Source organism: Nerophis ophidion, linkage group LG19, assembly GCF_033978795.1.
Source record: "Nerophis ophidion isolate RoL-2023_Sa linkage group LG19, RoL_Noph_v1.0, whole genome shotgun sequence".
NCBI classification, from domain to species: Eukaryota; Metazoa; Chordata; class Actinopteri; order Syngnathiformes; family Syngnathidae; genus Nerophis; species Nerophis ophidion.
Window position 1 is genome coordinate 13,198,639 of NC_084629.1, and position 22,870 is coordinate 13,221,508.

At 41.7% G+C, this 22,870-nt stretch overlaps 1 protein-coding gene across 9 annotated transcripts in view; it reads left to right on the plus strand.

The window, feature by feature from the left end:
* myo16 (myosin XVI) overlaps positions 1 to 22,870 on the plus strand; it is a 351,216-nt gene that overhangs the window by 323,648 nt on the left and 4,698 nt on the right. For 8 of the 9 annotated variants that reach the window (XM_061879193.1, XM_061879191.1, XM_061879188.1 and 5 more), the window contains 2 exons: positions 8,249 to 8,401; positions 10,152 to 10,234. In XM_061879193.1, the coding sequence (XP_061735177.1) occupies positions 8,249 to 8,401; positions 10,152 to 10,234 (236 nt within the window). Of the gene's footprint in view, positions 1 to 8,248; positions 8,402 to 10,151; positions 10,235 to 13,187; positions 13,275 to 22,870 lie in introns of all 9 variants that reach the window. The other variant, XM_061879187.1, reaches the window with a different exon arrangement.

Genomic DNA, 22,870 nt, shown 5'->3' on the forward strand with positions numbered 1-22,870 from the left:
CGGTCGTCCGGTCGAAAAGGAGGAGGATTAGCAGTCGTTTTTAAAAATGACTTTAAATGCCGTCTGAGACCCCTGCAATCCTCCTTTTCAAGCTTCGAACTGTGCGTGTTTGAGCTGGAGGGGCGTGGCTTCCAGCTCGGGCTGGATTTCGGGAGAAAATTTCTTCCGGGAGGTTTTCGGGAGAGGCGCTGAATTTCGGGAGGGTTGGCAAGTATGGAGGGGGTACATCACTGGAAAAAGGTTGAGAACCACTGGGTTAAAAAACCTGTATGCTGAACACAACAACAAAGGACCAGACTTCACACGGCATGGTGGTCACATGACGTACACAACCTGTACGTAGTCGGGTGCGTTAACTGTTTCAATATTGCGGATTTACGAGAAGCATACTTCCGCTGGTTAAGAGGTGGACGCTGTCCTCTCGTGCTGTTTGCTTCTGAGTGGCTGTTTCCTCGAGGAGTATTAGTCGTGGCGGGGTTAATAATGCATGAGCAGCGGAATGATGAGGATGCCTATTAAATATTTAACAGCTCACTCATGTTCTACAGAAGCCAGCGTCACGGGCCAAAAGCGGAGCGCCGGGAGATCCTCGAACGGTTATCTAAGAGGCCGCCATCCATCGAAAGTGCGAGCGGTTGTCGTCACAAGGTTATATGTTTACTCGCTGGCGTTGCTATAACTGTTAGGCGTTTGGGGGCTGGAAGAGGGGGCCAGACTGGCTTGAAGGCCTTATAAGAGTCGGAATGAGAGAGCTGACACATGACGTTGAGATTCCTGGCTTTTAGCACGCGCTCCTACGCAGAAAACGGCGCAGCAGTGGCGTGATGGAAAGTGATGGAGTTTGTGACAGGGAATCCTGCGCTGTTATTTTGAGTAGGCGAAGCAAAGCGGCACCACTTAGATCTGAGAGTGAAGGGATGCCAGCAGGATTAACAGGACGCTCTACTTCCGTTCCCTCGGGTGAGTGCGATACCTGACGCCGAGGGGGGGGGAGAAGGGGGAGGGGCCAGAGGTTAGAGTCGCTATCCCCGACATGTCTGTGAAGAGCAGCTGCCTCCTTCTCCTCATACTCGGGGAAAGAGCAAACTACCGGTGGCAGAGGGCAGGTGGTCTTGGCAGACTTCAAGAAATCACTGTTATAAGACTTCACATGTCTCCAACCACCTGGATGCCAGGGGATTACACTGCAAAAAGTCAGTGTTCAAAAACGACAAAAAAAATACAAAAATGAGTGGTATTTAATTTGAACTAAGCAAAATTATCTGCCAATAGAACAAGAAAATTCGGCTGGTCAAGGCTGTCCAAAACAAGTAAAATTAGCTAACCTCAATGAACCCCAAAATACCTTAAAATAAGTATATTCTCACTAATAACAAGTGCACTTTTCTTGGTAGCAGTGTTCATTTTGACGGCAAAATTTGATTTAGTTTTAGTCATAGTCTTTTTTTTATTTTATTTAATTTTGATTTTTTTAATTTTTTTTTTTGTCCTGTCCAGCTTCTCAGGCAAATCATATAGTTGATGTAGATGCCCATATCGAGGGTTCAAATTTACTTTACAAAAGAGAAGTGTAGGATACTTCTCTTGTTGCCTTATTTAAATTTGACTTCATTAATTGTATTTATATTATCAATTGGTGCAACCGGGCCGCAGCAGGAGGGGATAGAAAGAGAAAAAAAGGAAGACAGAGGGGGAAATTGTGGGGATAACAGCAAATACAACAATAACAACAACAACAATAGAACAACACCAGCACATACAATATGTACAAATATGATCGTAAAAGTGATAGCAAATAAGCAGTTAGTGAAATAAATAATATAGTGATGACAATGAGCATTTTTACACTAAAACTGGAGCAATACAAAAAGCGCTATTGATCATGAACACCTGCGATAAGGTGGCGACTTGTCCAGGGTGTACCCCGCCTCCCGCCCGATTGTAGCTGAGATAGGCGCCAGCACCCCCCGCGACCCCAAAAGGGAATAAGCGGTAGGAAATGGATGGATGGATGATCATGAACAAAACGTCGTGGCGCAGTGGGAGAGTGGCCGTGCGCAACCCGAGGTTCACTGGTTCAAATCCCACCTAGTACCAACCTCGTCACGTCCGTTGTGTCCTGGGTGCTGGTTAGCGCCTTGCATGGCAGCTCCCTCCATCAGTGTGTGAATGTGTGTGTGAATGGGTAAATGTGGAAGTAGTGTCAAAGCGCTTTGAGTACCTTGAAGGTAGAAAAGCGCTATACAAGTACAACCCATTTATTATTTATTTATTTAATAGTTTACCTCTATTATCAACAATACAGTTGTTCAAATGCAACAATACGTATACATAATAAAAGCTACTAAGATAATAGTCTTTTGACTGAAATGTAATTTAGTTTTAGTCATAATTGAGTTATCTAAATTGTTTTAGTTTTAGTCCAGTTTTAGTTGACGAAATATCATAAGATTATAGTCGACGAAAACTACAGTAGATTTAGTCGACTAAAGGGTAATATGTAAACTTTCCCTTCAATTTCTGAAAGTCAAAGCAAAACAGCGGAAAAATCACAGATACAAGTCGTATTTTGATGAAAATCATGTCTCAAATTTAGTATTTCACGAGTAAGCCGTGTAATAAACGGGATAACGTCGAGTGAGTTGTATGTTGTGGAAAATGCTTACCTGTGTCTGGATTTCAGGCTGATTCGACTGTAAATGTTGCTTCAAGTTTGTTGTGTTTTTCCCCGTAATCCTCACGCTGCATTTCTTACACCGCGTTTTGTTATCTTTGATGTCAAATATAAAATTTCCCCATATGTCCTCTCTCCTGTTCCTCCCCGGCGTTGACATGTTGTCTTCTGCAGTCTCAAACGCAAACTACGTTTACGTAACTTCCTTACCACGTCGCTCTGATTGGTTCTCTTCCCAACTCCTCCCGCCTCTTCCTAACGAAATGAGCTCCGATTGGATCTCGTCTCTAGCAGACATTTTCGTCTCGTTTTTATTCGTTGACGAATATGTCAATACACCTCGTCATCGTCTTAGTCCACGTAAATTATTTTTTATTTAGTTATTGTCTCGTTTTAGTCAGAAAAAAAAGGTTTTTGACGATAACTATGAGGAAAAATTTTCATCAACAAAATTAACACTGCTTGGTAGAAAGAAAAAAAAGAGACTTTTTGCTCAGTATGTTGAAAAATCCCATCTCCGGGTTGGGGAGGAGACCCTGCCCCAAGTGGAGGAGTTCAATTACCTCGGAGTCTTGTTCACGAGTGACGAAAGAGTGGATCGTGAGATCGACAGGCGGATCGGTGCGGCGTCTTCAGTAATGCGGACGCTGTATCGATCCGTTGTGGTGAAAAAGGAGCTGAGCCGGAAGGCAAAGCTCTCAATTTACCGGTCGATCTACGTTCCCATCCTCACCTATGGTCATGAGCTTTGGGTCATGACCGAAAGGATAAGATCACGGGTACAAGCGGCCGAAATGAGTTTCCTTCGCCGGGTGGCGGGGCTCTCCCTTAGAGATAGGGTGAGAAGCTCTGCCATCCGGGAGGAGCTCAAACTAAAGCCTATATTGAGTAAAACATGCTTGAAACTAGAATATCAACTGTTGCAAAGCTGTGTCATTAACACTCACAAGTATAAAACTACTTTTTCGAAGTAATAATTTCCTACTTCAAGCATGAAAAAAAAAATCATGATGCCGAGCGCATATCATTATGTCAAGATAATGGCAGTAGCATTTTCTTAATTTAAAAATATTTTTCAACATTTTGAGCAAAATGTTTCTTTTTTTTCTACCAAGAAAGGTGCACTTGTTATTAGTGATAATATACTTATTTTAAGGTATTTTTGGGGTTCATTGAGGTTAGCTAATTTTACTTGTTTTGCAAAGTCTGGACAAGCCAAATTTTCTTGTTCTATTGGCAGATAATTTTGCTTAGTTTAAATAAAATACCCCTCATTTTTGTATTTGTGTTTTCTTGTTTTTGAACACTGACTTTTTGCAGTGTGATGTTTGATACTTTACATTATTTTTGGATGATACCACAAATTTGGGTGTCAATCCGATACCAAGTAGTTACAGGATCATACATTGGTCATATTCAAAGTCCTCATAGATAGATAGTACTTTATTGATTCCTTCAGGAGAGTTCCTTCAGGAAAATTTAAATTCCAGCAGCAGTGTACAGAGTTGAGATCAATTTTTTTAAAAAAGTACAAAGTTTTCATGTGTCCAGGGACATATTTCCTGAGTTTATAAACATAACATAAATTTTTTTTAAAACAAAAGAAAATGTTGTGATGCCAAAAAATATCAATGTATTAACTAGATACGTGCACGTACTTGATATCAGTACAGTGGATGACATTTGTTTACATTTTGAAGCCGGTGAGCTGCGGTGTGTTGTGAAGCATGTTTAGCTATTCCTAGTCCTGCAGGGATGATACTTGTAAGAAACTTACTTTGTCGCCATGGAGGCGAGGATTAGTGATTTAGAAGTAGCTAAAACACTGCGGACGGCGGATGGACGTTAGCCGCTAGCTAGCTAGCCATGTCTTAAAGCACCTCTTCCTGAGGGCGTTTCAGTGTTATAACTTCACCTTAGTTTAGCCAAAATGCGTCCGATCTCCCTTTTCTGTCTACACACTGCGTCTGTTTGTAGGTACTCTGTGATTGTGTGCTGCCGAACATGCCTGTCTTCTCGTAAAACCAGCAATTTCACGAAGTGACTTCGACGCAGGAATGCGAGACTGGTACTTTTCAGAGACGGTATAGTATGGAAATAGATTCATTAGTATCGCGGTACTATAGTAATACCGGTATACTGTACAACCCTATTGGGAATCGAATGCTGCTTGTCGGCGACTGTCAATGTGATCCGTCCTGTGAATCATCGCTTCTCACATAAACAACTGCCCTTTTTTTTCTACCTGCATCGCCCACAAACACGCAGTGACCCACTGGGAACACCAGCAGAGGGTGGTGGGTTTATATTTAGGCATGTTGCTACCATGGCTAGGATGGATGGATGCGAGGGTGGGGCGGGGGATTGGGGGGTTACGGAGAAGCTCAATCTCTATATGGGATGGCAGCTGACGACTTGACGCTCACACTGGTGTGCTCTTATGAAGTCGTAGACAATTACTCATTGAGTGTGAAAGCATGTGAGCCCCGAGGAGAGGCTGTCAGGTCATATGGAGTCACCTTCCTGCAGGCCAGGAGCAGCTGATTGAATACTAAGTACGACATAGAAGAATAACAAAAACTTGTAGGGCAATAACAGGAACGAGAATGAGGGGCAAAGCATCCTGAATTGGATCTGCGCCTGCATGCATTTATTTGTTTAGAACTCGGTCCCTCCGGGAATTCAACCAAATTCTGTGCATGGTCGCAACTTTTTCCAACGCCTGCAACTTCCCTGCACATTTTGGCCGATCAGCGTCATTTTCACCAATCTAATGTCTCTGAGTGACATTTAAACTTGTACATCAACTGTCTTATCAAAACTTATGAGAAAGCAGGGACAACAATGTGTAAAAATATACAAAACCAGTGAAGTTGACACGTCGTGTAATTCGTAAATAAAAACAGAACACAATGATTTGCAAATCCTTTTCAACTTGTGTTCAATTGAATAGACTTCAAAGACACGATACTTAATGTTCGAAGTTTTACAAATAATGATTAACTAAGAACTTAATAACAGCAACACATTGCAAAAGAGTTGGCACAGGGGCATTTTTACCACTGTGTTACATGGCCTTTCCTTTTAACAACACTCAGTAAACGTTTGGGAACTTAGGAGCATACTTGCCAACCTTGAGACCTCAGAATTTGGGAGATGGGGTGGGGGCGCAGGGTTGGGGGAGGGGGGGGGGGGGTTGGTAGTAGCGGGGGATGTATAGTGTAGTGTCCCGGGAGAGTTAGTGCTGCAAGGGTTCTGTTGTGTTTATGTTGTGTTACGGTGCAGATGTTCTCCCGAAATGTGTTTGTCATTCTTGTTTGGTGTGGGTTCACAGTGTGGCGCATATTTGTAACAGTGTTAAAGTTGTTTATATGGCCACTCTGTGTGTGAACAAGCCGCACATAATATGTAACTATGGCGGCACACCATTTATATGGAGGAAAAGCAGGCGTGGCGACAGGTTATAGAGGAAGCTAAAAGCAGTGCCTTTAAGGCACGCTCTCAATATTGTTGTCCGGGTGGAAATCGGGAGAATTTTGGGAGATTTTCGGAAGAGGTACTGAAATTTGTGAGTCTCCCGGGAAAATCGGGAGGGCTGGTAAGTTTGCTGAGGAGACCAATTTTTTAAGCTTTTCAAGTGCAATTCTTTCCCATTCTTGCTTGATGTACAGTTCAAGTTGTTCAACAGTCCGGGGTTTCCTTTGTCGTATTTTAGGCTTCATATTGTGCCACACATTTTCAATGGGGGACAGGTCTGGACTACAGGCAGGCCAGTCAAGTACCAGCACTCTTTTACTATGAAGCCATGCTGTTGCAACACGTGGCTTGGCATTGTTTTGCTGAAATAAGCAGGGGCGTCCATTATAACGTTGCTTGGATGGCAACAAAAGTTGCTCCAAAACCTGTATGTACCTTTCAGCATTAATTGGGCCTTCACAGATGTGTAAGTTACCCATGCCTTGGGCACTAATACACCCCCATATCATCACAGATGCTGGCTTTTGAACATTTGCGCCTATAACAATCCGGATGGTTCTTTTCCTCTTTGGTCGTCCGCTGTTCCCAAAAACAATTTGAAATGTAGACACCTCAGACCACAGAACACTTTTCCACTTTGCATCAATCCATCTTAGATAAGCTCGGGCCCAACGAAGCCCGCAGCGTTTCTGGGTATTGTTGATCAATCGCTTTCGCTTTGCATTGTAGAGTTTTATCTTGCACTTGCATATGTAGCGACAAACTGTAGTTACTGACAGTGTTTTTTGAAGTGTTCCTGAGCCCATGTGGTGATATCCTTTACACACTGATGTCGCATTTTGATGCAGGGATTGAAGGTCCGTAATATCATCGCTTACATGCAGTAATTTCTCCAGATTCTCTGAACCTTTTGATGATATTACGGACCGTAGAGGGTGAAATCCCTAAATTCCTTGCAATAGATTGTTGAGAAATATTGTTCTTAAACTTTTCGACAATTTGCTCAGGCATTTGTTCACGAAGTGGTGACGTTCGCCCCATCCTTGTTTGTGAATGACTGAGCATTTCATGGAAGCTGCTTTTATACCCAATCATGGAACCCACCTGTTCCCAATTAGCCTGTTCACCTGTGGGATGCTCCAAATAAGTGTTTGATGAGCATTGCTCAACTTTCTCCTTCTTTTTTGCCACTTGTGGCAGCTTTTTTGGTTGAAATGGATTTGCAAATCATTGTATTCTGTTTTTACTTACGATTTACACAACGTGCCAACCTTACTAGTTTTGGGTTTTGTATATGCAGTCCACAGATGAACTAAGCAAGTTTCTTTTTGTACATTCTGCCGCTTCATTAAATCATTCACAACATTGTATCCTGGAATTCCGTGTGTGCTTAACTGGCGAAACAGGAAGCGTGTCAGAAAAATACTCAACCCAGCTGACTTTTAAGCGACAGGCCGGTTCGGAGTCGCTACAGTAAAAGCTGCAACAACCACAAAAACTAAGGTATTGTTTCCAAAAAATACCCTATACCTGCCTTTCAGTGCATGGTACCTACTCAACTCAACAAAGTCTACTCACTATTGATACTTTTATGTATTATTACAAGTCACTGGTTATGTGTGTAGAATTACACTACAGTTTTCACTCTTTCTTCTCCTTGCCCTCAGTCTCCTCTTGGATACGATGTAAGGACACTTGTTAACCTGAACTTACCCTGTTGCTGTGTCTTAGCTCTGGACACTATAAGTTTCTACTCTACAGTCTAGTGTTGTACGGTATACCGTTATTAGTATAGTACCCCGATACTAATGAATCAATTCGGTAATATACCTCCTCTGGAAATTACCAGTTTGTTAAAATAAAGCCAGTAATGCCATTTTGTGGTCCCCTTTATTTAGAAAAGTATCTAAATAATTTTGGTACCGGTACCAAAATATTGGTATAAGGACAACATTACTACAGTCTCTACTTTCCATTTTCATTTTATCCGTGCCCTTATTCTCCCCTTAAATAAAATTTAAATGATAATAATATGATTTAATAACTATAACTAAAAATCTCTATGCTTTTTTTTCTGTGTGTGTATGTTTCTCCCAGGGTTCAACTCCAACATCAATCTGCCCTGCCGGGATGAGTGTGGCTCTGCCCCGTCCTCGCCATTGCTGCAGATGCAGGACAAGAACGCCAACAATCACTCGGTTCACTCCTCAAGCCCCGCCCCTATTGAGAACGGCAATCAGATCTCCAACGGTAGGTATAGTGCAGGAGTCTCCAAAATACAGCTCGCGTCCCAAGTTTAAGTCCCAAGTTTAATTTATATATATATATATATATATATATATATATATGTGTGTGTGTGTGTGTGTGTGTGTGTATATATACAGTATATATATTTATATATATATATATATATATATATATATATATGTGTGTGTGTATATATATATATATATATAATTTTTTTTAAAATCTGTCCTTAATCCATTTTCTATCGCTTGTCACTCTCTGCGTCTCCTAGCCGCTCAGGCAAATCACATTGTCAAAAAAAGCATTTTCCAATCGATAACGTGACATCTTCGCGCTCGGAATATATATATCCATCCATTTTCTACCGCTTATTCCCTTTCGGGGTCGCGGGGGGCGCTGGCGCCTATCTCAGCTACAATCGGGCGGAAGGCGGGGTACACCCTAGACAAGTCGCCACCTCATCGCAGGGCCAACACTGATAGACAGACAACATTCACACTCACATTCACACACTAGGGCCAATTTAGTGTTGCCAATCAACCTATCCCCAGGTGCATGTCTTTGGAAGTGGGAGGAAGCCGGAGTACCCGGAGGGAACCCACGCATTCACGGGGAGAACATGCAAACTCCACACAGAAAGATCCCGAGCCTGGATTTGAACCCAGGACTGCAGGACCTTCGTATTGTGAGGCAGACGCACTAACCCCTCTGCCACTGTGATTTATATATATATATATGTACATATATATATGTATATATATATATATATGTATATATATATATGTATATATATATATATGTACATATATATATGTATATATATATATATATATATATATATATATATATATATATATATATATATATATATATATATATATATGTATGTATATATATATATATATATATATATATATATATATATGTATGTCGAGGTTTCTGTGGTTTATCCGTTATACAGTGCTCAATACCGGGGTAGAGCGGAATATACATTAGGTCAGGAAATAACACAGAGGCTATTTCATCCCTACAAGCCTGTTTTGCAGGTTTCCCTGCTCTTCAGGGGATTTTATAACACAATATAATGGGGGGGGGAAAATAAATAAATATATATGTATATATATATATATATATATTTGTATGTATGTATATATATTTATATATATATATATATATATATATACATATATAATTTTTTTAACAATGCGGTCCCCCGAGTCAAAAGGTTTGGGGACCCCTGGTGTAGAGTTAATGAATTTACTACAGATTTTTAGTTACGGTTTATGGGTTATACGTGTATAGCGCTTTTCTACCTTCAAGGTACTCAAAGCGCTTTGACACTATTTCCACATTCACCCATTCACACACACGTTCACACACTGATGGCGGGAGCTGCCATGCAAGGCCCTAACCACGACCCATCAGGAGCAAGGGTGAAGTGTCTTGCTCAAGGACACAAAGGATGTGACTAGGTTGGTGGAAGCTGGGGATCGAACCAGGAACCCTCAGGTTTCTTGCACGACCACTCTCCCAACTTCACTACAACTATAGCATAGCGTAGCCTATCCTATGCTATGCTATGCTGTGCTGTGCTGTGCTATGCCATGACAGCTACTTTGCCCAAACGCGTCATTGACTAAGATGTAGTTTAAAGACTTAATTGGATGCTGTTCTTTGTAACGTAGATATCAATTGAATTACATGAATGTAATACATCCAAATGTTATTAAATGTAATTTGATTGTGTGTTCAGGGTCACTGGAGGATGAGGTTCATGTCAAGTCAAACATGTCCAGCTCCTCTCTGCACAGGCACATGGACAGCCACCACACACAGGTAAAACACACACACACACACACAAACACGCATTTGTAAATTGCAGTTGTCCTTCTACGAAACTGAAAGCAACACAAGTAGTGACTGTTGTGGTCACCTGTGACCTTCTTCAACTTCATTCTAACAGCAAATCATACAACAAGTTAACTATTATATTGCTTTTATAACCGGGTGGTCTCCAAGCAACTGGAGCGCCTTAACGCCCACAAACCACAACAATGACATTTGAAAAGGGACAGGCAAATAAATGCCAACATGGCGATGAGTAAGTTGATTACACATAACAAAGTTACATTACAGAACATTAAATGATTACACTCTCAAATTATGAATAGAGGATTTCTATAGCGCATATTTGGTTGGTTAAAGTTTACTTTGAACATGTATACAATTTCAATAGGATACATTACATTCAGTCATGGTCAAAAGTTTACATACACTTGTAAAGGAAATAATGTCAAGGCTGTCTTGAGTTTCCAATAATTTCCACAACTCTTATTATTTTGTGATAGAGTGATTGGAGCACATACTTGGTCCCAAAAATCATTCATGAAGTTTGATTCTTTTATCAATTTATTATGAGTCTATGTAAAATGTGACCAAATCTGTTGGGTCAAAAGTATACATACAGCAATGGTAATATTTGGTTACATGTCCCTTGGCAAGTTTCACTTCAATAAGGCACTTTTGGTAGCCATCCACAAGCTTCTAGCAAGCATCTGATTGAATTTTTGACCATTCCTCTTGAGAAAATTGGTGCAGTTCAGCTAAATTTGTTGTTTTTCTGACATGGACTTTTTTCTTCAGCATTTTCCACACGTTTAAGTCAGGGCTTTGGGAAGGCCATTTTAAAACTTTAATTCTAGCCTGATTTAGCCATTCCTTCACCACTTATGACGTGTGTTTGGGGTCACTGTCCTGTTGGAACACCCAACTGCGCCCAAGACCCAACCTCCAAGCAATTTTTGTTTCATCTGACCACAGAACTTTCCTCCTGAAGGTCTTATCTTTGTCCGTATGATGTCAGACGAAACAAAAATTAGGCTGTTTGGGGACAATATCCAGCAATATGTTTGGAAGAGAAAAGGTGAGGCCTTTAATTCCAGGAACACCACACCTACCGTCAAGCATGGTGGTGGTAGTAGTATGCTCTGGGCCTGTTTTGCTGCCAATGGAAACAGTGCTTTATAAAGAGTAAATGGGACATTGAAAAAGGAGGATTACCTCCAAATTCTTCAGGACAACCTAAAATCATCAGCCCGGAGGCTATTTATAATATGTACATACTATGCAAATATAAGAAAAGCTTGTTTTGAAAAATGTGTTGGAATTTCTCAAGAAAAAGTTCACAATTTCACAAGAGAAACATATAATTTTGGCCGTATTATAATAAAAGTCGTCATTTTACTCAACACAAGTCAAAACCTTACAAGAAAAACTGAACATTTGTGCAATATTATGATAAAAGTTGGAATTTTACTCAATAACAGTCCCAATTTTACAAGAAAAGCTCAAAACGTTGGCAATTTTCACAGTAAGAGTCGTAATTTTACTCAACAAAAGTCACAATTTTATAAGAAAACAAAAATGTTGGCAATATTTTAATAATAATCGGAATTTTACTTGTCAAAATTATGACAAGTCATAATTTTACTGAAAAAAATCTCACTGTTTTACAAAAACAACAAACCAATTGGTAATATTGTCATAAAAGTCAGAATTTTATATGACAGATGTCACCATTTTGCGGTAAAAAGTCATTTTACATTAAAAAAAAAATCATAATTTTATAAGAAAATATTGCAATTTACAGAAACAGAAAGAACATGAGAAATTGTTTGCAATTTTATAAGAAAAAAGTCGATGCATTTTGAGAAAAAGACTGCTTTTAGTTTTGTTTTTGTTGTTGAATTGTTTGTTCGTAATTAGTTTTTAATCTTCAATATTTACTTCAAGTTATTACAGTATGTCTCTATATACATTTTTTTTATTATTATTATTAAATTTGGCCAAATTTCAATTCCTTACACACACTTGTTATTACATATGTTGGCCAGAGGGGAAGCACTTCAGATTTTTACACACACTTGTTATTTCATACGTTGACCAGAGGGGGAGCACTTTTAAAACTCACACACAGTCAATTTGAAAAATCCCTCCTTTTTGGGACCACCCTAATTTTGACAGATTTCTCCACCAGGGTTGCTCATGAAACATTCTCTATTATGTGCAATGGTTTTCCGTATTGGGACCATGATTTTGGTCCTTACTTGTTTACCGTTCCACATACAGAAGGTACTTTTCCTTGTTGATGTCTCAAGAAGGGGAGCAATACAAGAACACACACACACACACACACACACACACACACGTGTTTAGTTACAGACGTGAATTCAAAGCCTGGCATACACACACACAGTCTTGTTCCGTGGCGGCCGATTGCGTGATATATAACTAAGTGGGAATTGGATAAAAGGAGCGTTTGAAAAGTGAGACAGGCCACAGACTGATGAATAGACGTATATGATACAAAGTCTGAATAATTAAAAGAGCAAGATATACTCACATGACCGACGTACGCACTTCTGTGACTTAATCTTTTAGCCTTTTATTTGCCTGCCAAAGTGCAGACAAGGCTTGATATGCTGCTTTTCACTCTCCCGCACTCCCAGACAATTAAGTACCAAAACACTTGAGATTCACCATATTGGTTCTTTGACTTTACAACTTCTGACAGGGCAAAGCCTTATTGCCCTGAAGGTCAAAGGTCACCAAACCACATGAAGTCATATTAGAGCACTTGATGAACATTTCCCAGATCTACAGTATAATGGTGTTGTCAATATGTGCTCATACGATGACCAGAAAAATATATGTTGTTCATCAACAAGCAAATGACAAGGCAGCATGTCGTCACCCTTAAGTCTCTCTCACCGCCTCCTTTATCTTCCAGAGGGCTCATCTCAACTTTTCTCCATTCGGAGCTGGGGCCGCCCTGTAGGGGCTTACTGGAAGCCCCAGGTCTCCATGTAGGGATGTGGTGAGTGTATGGTCCTCCATCCCAAATAGCATTCTGTCACAGTGCTTCCATAGAATCCATTGTCGCAGTGTGAGATTTTCATACAGTAGATCACACAAGTCATCTTTAGTGTCTGTATGCATCTTTGTTTTGTGGAAAACTCTTCTGGAAACAGATTCCCGGCACAGAGTATCTGATTCCAGAACCAAATACAGTATGTCTCCTTGCTTATCCGCATTCCACGTTTTGAACTTTTTGTTTTGAATCAGTTTGTTCAACTTTTTTTGGCTTGTGTTCATGTTGGTGGTGTGCAGCACATGTGTAGATCAAAATATTTATTCATGCATTCTCCTAAAATGATTACCAGAATCAGTATTAACTTGACAAGTCTAAACACTATTAATCAATAAATCAATCAATTTTGTATTTATATAGCCCTAAATCACAAGTGTCTCAAAGGGCTGCACAAACCACAACGATATCCTCGGTACAGAGCCCACATAAGGGCAAGGAAAAAAACTCACGAACACGGAAAACGTCGGTGACAGTGACAATGATGACTATGAGAAACCTTGGAGAGGACCGCATATGTGTGCAACCCCCACCCCCAGAGGACCAAATAAAAATAAACGCTCCAATGACATGAGATTACCTGTACTTTACTGTAGGTGGGTTAGTCGGATGCAAATCTAGCGTTACTTTTCTCTTGCCCGTCCTGTTGTAAACTTCCACTGAATTCATTGTAAATAAATATGGCGACGATCGTGTGGGATTTTTACAGAGGTAGGCATTTTGAGTGCTATTTGCAAAAGTGTACTGCAAACATTCCATCCATCCAGCCATCCATCTTCTTCCGCTTATCCGAGGTCGGGTCGCGGGGGCAACAGCCTAAGCAGGGAAACCCAGACTTCCCTCTCCCCAGCCACTTCGTCTAGCTCTTCCCGGGGGATCCCGAGGCGTTACCAGGCTAGCCGGGAGATATAGTCTTCCCAACGTGTCCTGGGTCTTCCCCGTGGCCTCCTACCAGTTGGATGTGCCCTAAACACCTCCCTAGGGAGGCGTTCGGGTGGCATCCTGACCAGATGCCCGAACCACCTCATCTGGCTCCTCTCGATGTGGAGGAGCAGCGGCTTTACTTTGAGTTCCTCCCGGATGGCAGAGCTTCTCACCCTATCTCTAAGGGAGAGCCCCGCCACACGGCGGAGGAAACTAATTTCGGCCGCTTGTACCCATGATCTTATCCTTTCGGTCATGACCCAAAGCTCATGACCATAGGTGAGGATGGGAACATAGATCGACCGGTAAATTGAGAGCTTTGCCTTCCGGCTCAGCTCCTTCTTCACCACAACGGATCGGTACAACGTCCGCATTACTGAAGACGCCGCACCGATCCGCCTGTCGATCTCACGATCCACTCTTCCCTCACTCGTGAACAAGACTCTGAGGTACTTGAACTCCTCCACTTGGGGCAGGGTCTCCTCCCCAACCCGGAGATGGCATTCCACCCTTTTCCGGGCGAGAACCATGGACTCGGACTTGGAGGTGCTGATTCTCATTCCGGTCGCTTCACACTCGGCTGCAACCCAATCCAGTGAGAGCTGAAGATCCCGGTCAGATGAAGCCATCAGGACCACATCATCTGCAAAAAGCAGAGACCTAATCCTGCGGTCACCAAACCGGAACCCTTCAACGCCTTGGCTGCGCCTAGAAATTCTGCCCATAAAAGTTATGAACAGAATCGGTGACAAAGGACAGCCTTGGCGGAGTCCAACCCTCACTGGAAATGTGTTCGACTTACTGCCGGCAATGCGGACCAAGCTCTGGCACTGATCGTACAGGGAACGGACTGCCACAATAAGACAGTCCGATACCCCATACTCTCTGAGCACTCCCCACAGGACTTCCCGAGGGACACGGTCGAATGCCTTCTCTATGTCCACAAAGCACATGTAGACTGGTTGGGCATACTCCCATGCACCCTCAAGAACCCTGCCGAGAGTATAGAGCTGGTCCACAGTTCCACGACCAGGACGAAAACCACACTGTTCCTCCTGAATGCGAGGTTCGACTATCCGGCGTAGCCTCCTCTCCTGTACACCTGAATAAACCTTACCGGGAAGGCTGAGGAGTGTGATCCCACGATAGTTGGAACACACCCTCCAGTCCCCCTTCTTAAAGAGAGGAACCACCACCCCGGTCTGCCAATCCAGAGGCCCCGCCCCCGACGTCCACGCGATGCTGCAGAGTCTTGTCAACCAAGACAGCCCCACAGCATCCAGAGCCTTAAGGAACTCCGGGCGGTTTTCGTCCACCCCCGGGCCTTGCCACCAAGGAGCTTTTTAACTACCTCAGCGACCTCAGCCCCAGAAATAGGAGAGTCCACCACAGATTCCCCAGGCACTGCTTCCTCATAGGAAGACATGTTGGTGGGATTGAGGAGGTCTTCGAAGTATTCCCTCCACCTATCCACAACATCCGCAGTTGAGGTCAGCAGAACACCATCCGCACCATACACGGTGTTGATAGTGCACTGCTTCCCCTTCCTGAGGCGGCGGACGGTGGTCCAGAATCGCTTCGAAGCCGTCCGGAAGTCGTTTTCCATGGTTTCCCCGAACTCCTCCCATGTCCGAGTTTTTGCCTCTGCGACCGCTGAAGCCGCACACCGCTTGGCCTGTCGGTACCCGTCCACTGCCTCCGGAGTCCTATGAGCCATAAGGACCTGATAGGACTCCTTCTTCAGCTTGACGGCATCCCTCAACGCTGGTGTCCACCAAGGGGTTTTAGGATTGCCGCCCCAACAGGCCCCAACTACCTTGCGGCCACAGCTTCGATCAGCCACCTCGACAATAGAGGTGCGGAACATGTCCAGCACCTCCCTCGTGACATGTTCGAAGTTCTTCCGGAGGTGGGAATTGACACTTTCTCTGACAGGAGACTCTGCCAGACGTTCCCAGCAGACCCTCACAATGCGTTTGGTTCTCCCAGGTCTGTCCGGTATCCTCCCCCACCATCGCAGCCAACTCACCACCAGGTGGTGATCGGTAGAAAGCTCCGCCCCTCTCTTCACCCGAGTGTCCAAAACATAAGGCCGCAAATCCGATGACACAACTACAAAGTCGATCATGGAACTGCGGCCTAGGGTGTCCTGGTGCCAAGTGCACATATGGACACCCTTATGTCTGAACATGGTGTTTGTTATGGACAAACTATGACGAGCACAAAAGTCCAATAACAAAACACAACTCGGGTTCAGATCTGGGCGGCCATTCTTCCCAATCACGCCCCTCCAGGTTTCACTGTCGTTGCCAACGTGAGCGTTGAAGTCCCCCAGTAGGACAAGGGAATCACCCGGGGGAGCACTTTCCAGTACTCCCTCAAGTGTACCCAAAAAGGGTGGGTACTCTGAACTGCTGTTTGGTGCGTAAGCACAAACAACAGTCAGGACCCGTACCCCCACCCGAAGGCGGAGGGAGGCTACCCTTTCGTCCACCGGGTTGAACTCCAACGTGCAGGCTTTGAGCGGTGGGGGGAGGGGGGGGAAACAAGAATTACCACCCCAGCCCGTCGCCTCTCACTGCCGGCAACGCCAGAGTGGAAGAGGGTCCAGTCCCTCTCCAGAGAAGTGGTTCCAGAGCCCTTGCTGTGCGTCGAAGTGAGTCTGACTATATCCAGCCGGAACTTCTCCACTTCGCGCACTAGCTCAGGCTCTTTCCCCCCCAGTGAGGTGACGTTCCAACATGCACAACATTCCGCAAAGAACGAAAATAATAAAAACATTGTGGTTCAACACATCCAACCTCATCAGCCACCTGAAACACCAACACTACTAGACATCATTAATATTAATATAATATTAATTAATATAATAATAATAATATACCAATATTTTGGTACCGGTCCCAAATTTATTTTAGATGGATTAGATTAGATAGTACTTTATTTATTCCGTCAGAAGAGTTCCTTCAGGAAAATTAAAATTTGCAGCACAATCCCATTCAAGATCAGACAAACATTACAGGGAGACAGAACAGGATCGCTGACGGGTCTGCCGGCTTCCAGCGCCCCTTACAAAAAAGGTGAGATACAGGTAAACAAGGGGGGGAATGGGAGAAAAAAATAGAAGATTAAAGTAAAATAAAAAAATCGGTCTAAGCCTGGGCCCCTGGAGAGGGGGTGCAGACTGAGGCCAAGAGAAAAAAACAACTCATAGCCATAGTACACATCCCTCTTACATGTGTGTAAGAGGGAAACATCAAACATCAGAGAACACAGAGGACATTAAAGACATTAAAGCAGCAGATACAACCAGACACTTCTACATACAGCAAACAATAAAAAGTAAAATAAACAGATCCACTGTGGTGGCCTCTGCGGTGTTCCACGCCATCGTCCGCTGGGGTGAAGGGAGCAGGGCCAGAGACAGGAGCAGACCCAACAAAGCAACCAAGAGAGCCGACTTTTAATACTTTTCAATACTTTTCTTGACTAAAGGGGACCACAAAAATTGAAATTTTGGCTTTATTTTGACAGAAAAATCTTTGGGTACATTAAACATGTGTTTCTTATTGGTCCTTAAATAAAATAGTGAACATACAAGACAACTTGTCTTTTAGTAGTAAGTATGCAAACAAAGGCTCCTAATTTAGCTGCTGACATATGCAGTCACATATTGTGTCATTTTTCATTCTATTATTTTGTCAAAATTATCCAAGGACAAGTGGTAGAAAATTAATTATTCATCTACTTGTTCATTTACTTTTAATATCTCAAGGGTTTAAGTTTATTTGTCACATGCAGACTACACCACAGTGAAATGCTTTTTTCCATGCTCTTCAGATATTGCGTACAGTGGGATCCAAACATTAGTTGCAGAATCTAATACACTAAATACAAAAAAATACAAAAAATTGAATAGCTCTGATGTACATTAATTACAAGACAATTAAGTTGCACAATAAATCACAGAAGTTATGGTAGAAGTAGCAGTAAAAGTAGAAGTACAGTAGTCAAATACAGTACCAGTGCAATATCAAATAGTGAAACAGTATATACAGTATAAGAAGGAACAAATATGAAGGTGTCTACAGTTCTTTGGCAGTTGAGTAGTGACAGTTGTATGAACAAAGGTAATGGAACAATATGACTTTTCTATACTCTTGTTTTTACTTTATTTTTACATTATTTACAATCATTGAATGCAAAGTATCGTAGTCCGGTAATTACAGTGGTAAGTAAAGTGTTTTTACATTATTTTTTACATTATTTACAGACATTGATATCTGCTTACTTTCTCTTTTTCTCATTTTCTATCTACACTTTTGTTAAAATTTAATAATCACATATTCTTCTGCTGTTTGGATGCTTCACTTTAGTTTTGGATGATATCACAAATTTGGGTATCAATCCGATACCAAGTAGTTACAGGATCATACATTGGTCATATTCAAAGTCCTCATGTGTCCAGGGAGATATTTCCTGAGTTTTTAAAAATAATATAAATGTTTTTAAAAACGAAAGAACATGTTGTGATGCCCAAAAATACCCATGTAATCATAGTAGTATCGACTAAATACGGTCCTGTACTTTGTATCATTACAGTGGATGTCAGGTGTCGCTCCACTAATGGCGTTTGTTTACATTTTGACACCGGTGAGCTACGGTGTGTAGTGAAACATGTTTAGCTATTCCTCGTCCTGCAGGGATGATACTTGTAAGAAACTTACTTTATTTGTCACCATGGAGACAAGGATTAGTGATTTAGAAGTAGCTAAAACACTGCCGACTGGGGCTGGACTTTAGCTGCTAGCTAGATAGCAATGTCTTTAAAACACCTCTTCCTGAGGGCGTTTCAGTGTTATAACTTCACCTTTATCGTTAGTTTTCAAGCCAAAATGCGTCCGTTCTTCCTTGTCTGTCTACACACTGTCTGCCTTTTACTGGAAGTGTGGATAGAACATCTTAAAAGAGAAAGTAAGCAGATATTAACATTAAATAGACAAGAAGTTTAATAATTCTTTTTCTACCACTTGTCCTTAATAATTTGACAACATAATGGAATGGAAAATAACACAATATGTTACAGCATACGTCAGCAGATAAATTAGGAGCCTTTGTTTGCTTAGTTACTACCCAAAGACTAGTTCTTTAGTATGTTCACTCTTTTATTTAAGGACAAATTTGCAATGAGAAACATGTTTATGTATTTAATTTTTTTGTTAAAATAAAGCCAATAATGCAATTTTTTTTGTTGTCCCCTTTATCTAGAAAAGTACCGAAAAGTATCTGAATAATTTTGGTAGCGGTACCAAGATATTGGTATTGGAACAACATTAATACGTATTCATGGTCTGTTAAGCTCACACAATCACTAACGGTATGTCTGCAAGGCTAACCAGTTGTCATCCGTCGAACGTGAGCTACACTACTTTAAATAATGGCAGACTGCAATTAAACTATTCACTTATTGTGCAGCTGTAGCGCTTCAAATCACTTTGTTTGGCCCATGGACCATTGGCACATTTTAACTTTGGCCCTTGGGAGCAAAAACTTTGGACCCCCCCAACTGAACAGTACATGATGCAGCCATCATTAATTAGAGTGACTTATGGAGACGACTCCCTGTTTGATGGCAGCTGTGTTTGATATTCCTTCTTCTGATCCCTCTGTGCGGAAGACGTCTTGGTTTTCCAAATGTGGAGTGGAACAACTCGACCAGGCTGAGCCGTGAACTCACTTTCTGGGGTTAAACAGGGACACAAACTTTGAGGCATGTCTGCTTTATCGAGCGACATCAGAGGGCTAACGGGCTTTTCCTCTCTAACTTATGCACTGGGAGTGAAGTTGTTTGACTCCATGGTTATTTATTTTTGCTTTTCCTACTATGCTGTGTGTATGTTCTAAGTTTTTGCCTGGTACACAAATCTGGACAAACAGGGAGGTAATGGGTCCCATTTTTATAGTCTTTGGTATGACTCGGCCGGGGCTTGAACTCACGACCTCCCGAACTCAGGGCGGACACTCTAACCACTAGGCCACTGTGTAGGTTTCATCAAAAGGTACTCACAAAAGGAATACAGTCATTCATTGAAGGTAATGAAACCGAAATCTCATTTGCGAATTTTTCCAGCTGAAAGGACTTAACCATTCTGATAAACAAATAAAAACGGAAAAAATTGGATTGTATTGTCAGGTGAGCTCCTCAGCCCTCGGAAGACAAACTAAATTGAGGACGTAAAAGTCGTAACAAGGTTTCCCTGTGTGAACTTGTGGAAGAATCATTTTATTTGCCAGAAGAGCGCCACATCTCCGGAGCAAGGCGTTCAATTTCTGGCAGCGGTATCTAGTCGGCCAGTCCTGACGTGCCTCGCATCCCCCGTGTAAAAACAACACTTAACACCATCAGTGAAATATTTTGGTAGCCTATAGGCCACCAGGTGACCCGCCCTTCTATAAAAGAACACAGATTACAACCTTCTAGCAGCCTTTTAGATCCGACCATACGTCTCCTGTTCCTACGCTACCAATCATCGGAGCTCGGTCCTGTTTCTGGAGTTACCGACTGATGCAGATTGGAATGGCTGTCTGATTGATTTACCCGCATGTCGTCTCGCGGATGACTGATGTTGGACTCTAAGGATCCTCCCCGCTAAACGACCCCTACTGTAATACACATGACCGCCTTTGAGGTGATGATCCATGGAGGGTGCACAGATCTAGGAATTGCAGATGAGTTGCTACTAGAGCTGTCAATCAGAGAGGGAATTTCGCTGCTTTTGCTGTGACCGTCTCGGGAGACGGCTGTAGATTCATCTCCATCTAATTTTGTAAGTGACGGCGCTGTCCTAATTTTCCCGTATGGTAGGCGTCGGTCTCTAATGGCTGCCTGATCAAAGTGTGACACATGTGCTCAATCTCTTTGCTCCATTTATTTTATTTGATCTGCCTGCATCGAAACCTCCCAGTCTGCTTGTCATCCACGCTGCTTTCTCATCCTCCAAATCACTGTCTGATCTTTTCAGCTCCTCATTGATCCATCACCAGAATGCAATTACTGTGGAACCTCGAAAGTCGGGACGTAGTTCAGCCTATGCTTTGTTGGCCTTTCTGCACATTTTCCCATTGGAAATAATGGAAAACCGAATGAATCTGTTCTCAGGACAAACAGTCGTCATGAAAGCTTAGTTAATGAACAGGCAATGTTTTAAGTGAGATTGTAACATTTTTGGTGTTTTCTGTTTGCGTTGTCATCTAGCAACCTCATTTCAATAAGGTAAAAAAAGTATAATTTTAAGTCTACACTTCACCAAGTAGCACGCGGAAGTTAGCCACTGTCAGTATTAGGGTTGTACGGTATACCGTAATGCCAATTAATCATATTCTGTCTTTTACCGCCCTTGAAAAGTACCGTCGATACTAATATGATTACGTCGATATTTTTTGGCATCACAATATCTTCTTTTGAAATGTACATTATGTTTATAAACTCAGGAAATATGTCCCTGGACACGAGGCCTTTGAATATGACCAATGTATGATCCTGTAACCACTTGGTTTCGGATTCATACCCAAATTTGTGGCATCATCCAAAACTAATCTAAACAAGAGAAAAATAAATGATTATTAGATTTTAACAGAAGTGTAGATGGAACATGTTAAAGGAGAAAGTCAGCAGATAACAGTAAATGAACAAGTAGATTAATAATTAATTTCCTACCACTTGTCCTTAATAATGTTGACAAAATAATAGAATGGAAAATAACACAATATGTAACGTCAGCAGCTAAATTAGGAGCCTTTGTTTGCTTACTTACTATTAAAAGACAAATTGTCTTGTATGTTCACTATTTTATTTAAGGACAAACTTGCAATAAGAAACATGTTTAACGTACCCTAAGATTTTTTGTTAAAATAAAGCCAATAATGCAATTTTTTTGTGGTCCTCTTTATTTCGAAAAACAGCAAAAAGTATCGAAATAATTTTAGTAAGGACAAACTTGCAATAACAAACACATGTTTAATGTACCGTAATATTTTTTGTTAAAATAAAGCTAATAACGCAAATTTTTTGTGGTCCCCTTTATTTAGGAAAGTACCGAAAAGTGTCGAAATAATTTTGATACCGGTATCAAAATAGTGGTATCGGGACAACACTACTCAGTATGTTATTTTCTTTTTGCACTTCATCCCTCAACGTTTATAACTACAATTCTAGTTTACGATTTCCACAAGTTTTTTTTAAATGAATATACAAAATGTCAAAATGACAAAACGTGTTTTACCCTTAAGCTTGAAAGACACGTACACATATTGGTAAACAACACTGTGCAATTCTAACTTAAGATTTTTACCAATTTTTCAAATCAATATCCAAAACGATAATACGCTTTCTACGCTCTTAGGCTGAATCCCAATTATTTTCCTTTCCACTTGTCTTAGCCCTTTGTCTTTTGATTTTACACATTCACGCGAGCCGAGGTAAGGGGAAAGGTTATGTACCGAGGGCTGGATAACCCTCGGAAACCAAGCATTATCTATTTTCATAGGAATGAAACCTCAGTTTTAACAGGTATTCAATCTTAAATCGTAAATTCTGCCATTATTTTTTTAATTGCCCGTCA